The following is a 7,479-nucleotide window of genomic DNA, read 5'->3' on the forward strand; positions in this document are numbered from 1 at the left end:
GAGCATCATACATAAGCAATCATTAAGGACACAGAAAAAATACAGCTTGAGTGGTTAATTTAAGGCAAATGATAAAATTATACATACATAGAAAATACATAATAAAATAAGTTGAGTAAGGAGAGGGAATCATTTTACAGTTCAGTGGGGAATTCTTTTAGGGAATCGTATATTTTAAGTGCTTTTGGCCCTTTCATTATTTTCAATGATTTTAGGTGTAATTGGAATTAATTTTGAAAAACAACAAATCTCCCCCCATAAAAACAGAACTCTGAATTAATAGTTTGTTTACCTTTTCTCCACTTCCGCATTCTCTTGTGGGTTGTCTTCCATTGGATGGTTGTACGCCTGCGCATGAGCAGTCCAAGGCTTCCGCTGAAACGTCGCAGGGAAGATACTCATTACGTCAACGATGGCACAGCTTCATAAACGTCCACGCGAGCTCGGTGACAGAGACCTAGCACGTGAGAGAGCATCCTCCCCAACAGAAACAGCTGATGACAACACCGTGTTCGGGAAGCTGCTAGCTGCAGGATTTTACGGAGTCAGTTCGTTTCTCATCGTTGTCGTCAACAAAAGCGTCCTGACCAGCTACAGGTAAAAGTTCAAAGTACAAAGAACGGGTGACCAGCTTTAGGTCTGCAGGGGGAAGAAAGGGCAGCAGTATGAAGGAGACTGTCTGTGAAGTCTTTTAATCTATTTATCCTTCCTGAAATAAAGTTCTCTTTCATCTGAGGCAGAAGTGTGTCTATATATCCTTCTGTTTGTTCATTCTGGGAGCAGAGCCACAGCAAGGATTTACCTTAGTCATTACTGCCTTGCACACCCCTCCCATCTCATGCAGAAGTGATTCCTAACCAAACTATGACATTTTTTTTACTACATAGAGCAGGGGCGTCAAAATAATTTCAGTTCAGGGGCCACATACAACCCAATTTGATCTAAAGTGGGCTGGGCCAGCAAAAGCATAACATAATAACCTATAAATAACGACAACTCTGAATTTTTCCCTTTGTTTTAGTGCAAAAAAAGTACAGTTACATCCTGTAAATGTTCATATTTAATGAACTGTCTTTGAACAAAAACAGCTGTTGTATTTTTTGCCATGATGAGTCTCATAGTGGACCGAATATTTTACTCTTTAAGCCCTGAAACCTGCTGCGAACACACCAAACACACAGGTTTCCCATTCACCTCACACAGAGTGTGATGTTAACAGAAAAAGAACAGATATATTATAATAATGAAGAAGGTAAAGTTGATTTATAGTTATTTTGGACCCCTCAGCTCCAGCATGAACAGTGTGCTTGCTGGACAGTGTTGTATGCAGGGGTGCAGTGCTAGTGTTAGTAGTTAGTGGATCATCTTATAGTGCTCTAAAGTCTTTATGAATCTCAACCGGATTGTGCAAACAGCTAGTCAACTATTTTCTCACTCTGTCAGCACTATGATTGTATGCGACCCCCAGAGGACAAAGCTGAAATAGTAGTTACTTTTATTGAAAAATTGCAGTTAATGGCTTCTCTGTAATATTTTCACTTTGCAAAGTCGTTCCGCGGGCCGGATTGCAACCTCTGGTGGGCCGTTTTTGGCCCGCTGGCCCCATGTGTGACACCCCTGACATAGAGAATTCACATTTTATGAATTCACATTTCTTTAACAAGTGTGGTGGCACAGAATACTTTGCTGGTCTTAATCTATGGTCTTAATATGCACCAAATATGTGAGTTTTGGTCAGAGGGCAATGCCATTTTGATTTCTACATAGTGCTTTCTTTCTTTCTTTCTTTCTTTCTTTCTTTCTTAGGATCCCCATTAGTACAAGCATAAGCTTCGGCTATTCTTCCTGGGGTCCAACACATATACAATCATGCACACTAACACACAGTCAGCAAAACAAGACAAACAACCACAAAACAAAAACAAAAACAGCTCCTCATAATGAATTACAAAATAACATACAAAGAGAAACAAATTGGTCATTCATTTGGCAAATGTCAACACAAAACCATAGTAACAAATAAATTCATGTTTTCACTTTCACTGTGCTCGAGATAATATGATGTACATCCACACATATTTGAATGTACACATTCACATTTCATAAACACTAAACATCATCTGAATGATCCCTTATGTTACTAGGATCACATGTTATGACATATCAAATCAAATACAAGAAAAGGGTAAAAAAGATAATTTGAATTATTTCACTCTTATCAAATAAGCAGTTCTACCTTCATCCAAGTTAACCAATTTTATCAATATCTGTTTGCTTGTTCAATAACTCGGTGCTTCACCATAAAGATTCAAGCTGTTATAACTCAGCTGTACATAGGGTTACAAAATTTTCAAAGTTGAAAACTTTCCATGTGAATAAACGGGAATAAACCAGGAATTTACTAAATTGAAGGATGGCTCTTAAATATAGTTGGGGAAAATATATTTTATCATAATCCTGACTAAAACAACCAGATTTCAAGCAAGTACAGTTGAATATCTAAGCTATTCCTCAATCACATGCACATAGCACACTGCTTACTGCAGGGCTATTGAGACCACGCCCCCTACATGCACTGTGCATTCCTCCATCACATGCACAGATGATAGAATCCTGCAGAGGCTTGTGAAGCTTGAAGGGAGATGCTTTTTTATTTGCATGTTGAATGGGACTTTTTTTGGAAGGAGAGGTGCTCATTTCATTTAACATTTTGAATGGGAATCTGTTGGGATCATAGACTGTAAACAAAAAGGTTGGGATTGCATTTTTGTTCATTTTGGAATGGGTTGAGTCAGAGGGATGAGTAATATTTAACTCAACATTCATGTTTTTGTTCTTTAATGGAAGAATTGATTGTTCAATTAAAATATTTAACACTTGATAAAGTTCTACTTATAAATAAATCTGTTTTAATTGTATTATTTTGGATAGATGTCTGCTTATAACAAAACACATATTTATGCTTGGATATGATACCTTTCCATTAAATTACCCTCAATTCCCAGTTGATTTCCATAATTCCCATGGAAAGTTTCCAATTTGGAATATTTCCAAAATTCCCCAGCTTAACTTCCCATGGAAATTTACATTTTCCACCCCTTTGCAACCCTACCCGTACATTCTTTTATCTGAACTATGAGCTTATTTAGTCTGAACAGTCTCAGTGTGAATTCATCCCATAATCATCATGTGAAAACATCCGACAAAGTTTTATATCTACAGATACATCTGTTATTGGCCCAATTGGCAAACTAAAACATATAAATATGGTAGTGCCAGTAATCTAGAAAACATACATGTCAGTGTCCATCACTATTTCTTCATTGTGACCTGATCTAAAAAAAACACAATCTGAAGGAGAAGGCTTAGTCCTCATTATTTAATTTTGTACTGATCTAGAGATGAATGCCCCATTTTGCAGAAATGTCACAGAAAGCACAAGAGGTGAACCAGAAGTTGACCTACAGCTAAGAACCATTGATGAACAGTTACTGAGTATTTGTATTATCAAACAAGTTATTTTTAACATTGTCTTGATGTTTTTTCAGATTTCCGTCATCAACATGTGTCGGGATCGGCCAAGTAAGTTTGTGTTAATGTGAGTCACAGATAATGTTCAGCTACATATCAACAGATCCTGATCGATCCTGATGTTCTCTGGCTCTCCTCTTTAATGACTTTAGATGCTGGCTACCATCGTAGTTCTGAGGGTCGGGAAGATGTTTGGTGTGATCTCATTTCCAGACTTAGATATGAGCATACCTGGCAAGGTGAAACAAGAAAAAAACTCCATTTAAAATGTAATACATGACGATAGTTAAATCCTTATAACAGAGAAGTTTGTCTGTTTATAGATGTTTCCTCTGCCTCTGCTGTATGTGGGGAATCAAGTATCAGGGCTGTTTGGGACTCAACGACTCAAGTAAGAATTACTGAAATTAAAATGACTTTTAATATCCTTATTATTGAAACACCAAATAAACCATGTTTTCCTTCTTCCTAGCTTACCCATGTTTACAGTTTTGAGGAGGTTCAGTATTTTTCTAACAATGGTGTTTGAAGGATTCTTGCTAAAGTAAGTAGAATTGCCTTAAAACAAGAAAGTTCTTACCTCTGAGAATTATTATTTTTAATAACCCATTGTTCTGATCTTCTGACAGGAAAACCTATTCAACCTCAGTTAAGATGACAGTCTTTACTATGATCTTTGGTGCCATCATCGCTGCCAGGTGAGACTCCACATGCAGTAATTACACCATACACTGACATCAACCAGTTCAAAATGTCTCATCTTATCCCTTGATGTGTTTTGTAGCGATGATTTAGCCTTTGACCTCGTAGGATATGTGTTTATAATGCTCAACAATGTTCTGACGGCAGCCAGCGGGGCATATGTGAAGCAGAAACTTGACTCTAAGGTGAGATGACATGCTGATGTATCATTTCTTACACTTGTATACTTATATACTTTGTAACTATGTTACAAATCCATGTTAAGGGTTGTTCTTTAAGCTCATCAGGAATGGATGAACAGTCATCCAAGTGATTGCACAATTATCTCCCAGTTAGAAATCTGACAGTAATATCAAATCGTCCAAAATTACTTATTACAGGTGTCCCTCAAGGTTCTTTTGTTGGTCCTCTTTTATTTATTCAAATTTAGTAAATTTCTGGTTTATTCCCATGGAAAATTTCCAATTTTGAAAATTCCCAGGAATTTTGCAACCCTATTCCTAACTGTAAGAATGTATCATATGTCTATAAATTTTCTTTGTAACTATGTGTGGAACTGTATGTTTATTTCTTTGTACACTGGCCTCTTTCTGAATTCAAACAAAAGAATGAATTTGTTCTTGCAGGAGTTGGGCAAATACGGCCTTCTCTACTACAATGCACTGATCATGATTTTCCCCACTGTGCTGTACGCTTACTACTCAGGGGACTTGCAAACAGTAAGTGAAGCTTTCTAAACCCCAGTTTATGTGTTGGAGTCTGAAAACACATGCTGATGCTCTTCTCTGTGTGTGTTTGAGTGCAGGCAGCGGAGTACAATGGATGGTCTGATTTAGTGTTTGTTGTGCAGTTTGTCCTTTCATGTGTCATGGGGTAAAATCTACATCCATCATACCATTCATTTTAATATATCATGTTTTTGCTTTTGTCTAATTCTTCTTCTCTGTCATTTAGATTCATCTTAATGTACTCCATCATGCTGTGCACGCAGTACAACTCAGCACTCACCACCTCCATCATCGGCTGTATTAAAGTGAGTAACATCACGCTGGTCCTGCTGTGTGTGTGTGTGTGTGGGGGACATGAAATAGCAGTCGTGACTCTATGTGTGTGATCCCTGCAGAACATCCTGGTGACCTACATCGGCATGGTGTTTGGTGGAGACTACATTTTCACCTGGACTAACTTCGTAGGTCTAAACATCAGGTAAAAAACACACACGGTTCAGATTGTGCTGTTGTGGAGCCGGAGTTCTTCGTATGTAAACGTCGTCTTTGTTTCCCACAGCATTGCTGGTAGTCTGGTGTACTCCTACATGACCTTTACACAGGAGCATAGAAGTAAGAACTATAGACTCTTCCAGATACTGTTATATCAAGTTTCACAATGTTTCAACTGCACAGGCTGCAGGTTTCTTAAATGTTTGCTTCATGTTTTACAGAAAAGGCTTAAACCATGGAGACAGGACTGGACTATGAAGACCGACTCACCAGACTGCTTTTTATGTTCTGTGTGCTTTATGCAGTTGATGATGTATTTTGTCCACACAGACTGTTTGTACAAGTGATTTTATAATAGGCTGTTATTAACTTTTATATTTGATTAAGATAAAGTGCCTTATATTTTTTTAATGACACAAACAGATTTTATACAAATCAATGAATAAAAAGAGTTTCTATGGATTTATTTTTTCACTTCAATAATTCTATGATTTTCCAATACACACCTTAAATGTGATATTGAGTTTTCATCAATTTAATGATTCACTTTTCTCCATACTTTTTATTTAGTTGATCCTTTCCTGTTGTAAGTTAGAAATAGGATATCAAATTCAGACTTCATTCAAAAGCTAATACTTTAGTTCATACTATATGTAATGTGGTTGAAAGAGACTTCCTCAGCTGAGTTTTGAATTGAGTCTATTCTCCATATTCTCCTCTACTTTTCTGCACATCCTACAGATTGTTTGGATGTGGACAGTCTGTCACAAAAGAGGTAACTACAGGCATAACTTATATACATTATATACATTATTTAGGAAAAAAAGCTCTTGTGAATTTGGAACCATGCCCCTCTAAATCCTCTGCACACCCCCTTTACCCCTGAGCACATTCTAGCACAGAATATGAAGTAGCACAGTTTTAAAATGCTACTTACAACATTCATCTCATCCCTGCAATTCAGAATTATGTATCTTGCATTATTTATTCTATCCAGTATATCTGTGCTGAGGCAATTTTGGATTTAATTAAGTGTAAAGCACTGTGGGTCAACTCCTTTTTTCGAATGTACTATACTCATGACTTTTTGATTCTGTGTAAAATATAAAGATTAAAATACTACATCTATGATTGATATTTCAAAGCTAAAAATTATTTAAGCAGATGCTGCGTTGACCTCTGACTTCAAGCTCATTTTTTTATTTGTTTGATTATTGGCCAACAGATACAAGTCTTTACTTTCTGAACACTCCCTTCAGCCAGCTGAGACTTTATTTAGCTTTCTGTAGTGAATAAGGAGGTATCAAAAAGCTTATGTTTCAGCTTATTGAACAAATCTTCAGCCATAAACCAACTTAGTCAGGTATATCCACTGTTTACACAACAGCAACAGCATCCCATCTGATAAGTCTAAATCAGAGTTGTCACGAGCAGAAACATGTAGTTATTTGATAGTCAAAGTGTTTTACTTTTTCAGTAAACGTTTGTGGAGTTATCCTCAGATGAGACTGCGGGGTGCTCTTATTACTTTTTACATGGCATCAGTGGAAGAGGCGTCAGAATGCTGATATGAAGCATTTCAGAGGCTGAAATGAGGGTTTCCAAGACACCAGCCTGAGATAAATTTAAAAAAAGAGCTGTATGTGTACAAAGCTATCAGAGGGACAATATAAAGCTTAAAAAATGAACATAGTACTTCCTCGTTAATAAAGCATGTGATGATTTAATTTGATTACATGCAGAGCTGAGGACTAGCTGAGGACTATTATGCTTAAACAGTATCTAGACATAGGCTTATTTTTTCAAGAGAAATTACAGATATAATTATTCATGTCCTTCATGTGTACCATCATTGCTGTAAATTCAATTTATTGATCTTATCTCCTCTAAAGATCTTCAAGTTTACAATCCTTCTTGTGTCTCATTGAAGACCTTCTGTTGTGTGTTCTCCATAGCTGTTAAATTGAGCCGACAACAGTAAAATGCTGTAGGGATTTTTGGAGGGGCTTTTCCTTAAGATAAATGC

General features: G+C 36.8%; 1 protein-coding gene across 1 annotated transcript; it reads left to right on the forward strand.

Moving 5' to 3' along the window:
- Positions 1–345: 345 nt before the first annotated feature.
- LOC117826851 (UDP-N-acetylglucosamine/UDP-glucose/GDP-mannose transporter-like) lies at positions 346–5,915 on the forward strand. The gene is made up of 13 exons (XM_034703231.1): positions 346–597; positions 3,549–3,582; positions 3,684–3,770; positions 3,855–3,922; positions 4,004–4,075; positions 4,161–4,229; positions 4,316–4,418; positions 4,860–4,952; positions 5,039–5,106; positions 5,188–5,266; positions 5,357–5,439; positions 5,521–5,573; positions 5,675–5,915. The coding sequence occupies exons 1-13, from the start codon at positions 413–415 to the stop codon at positions 5,683–5,685; spliced, it is 1,005 nt and encodes a 334-aa protein (XP_034559122.1). The 5' UTR covers positions 346–412; the 3' UTR covers positions 5,686–5,915.
- Positions 5,916–7,479: the final 1,564 nt, after the last annotated feature.

This window comes from Notolabrus celidotus, chromosome 15 (genome assembly GCF_009762535.1).
Source record: "Notolabrus celidotus isolate fNotCel1 chromosome 15, fNotCel1.pri, whole genome shotgun sequence".
Lineage (NCBI taxonomy): Eukaryota > Metazoa > Chordata > Actinopteri > Labriformes > Labridae > Notolabrus > Notolabrus celidotus.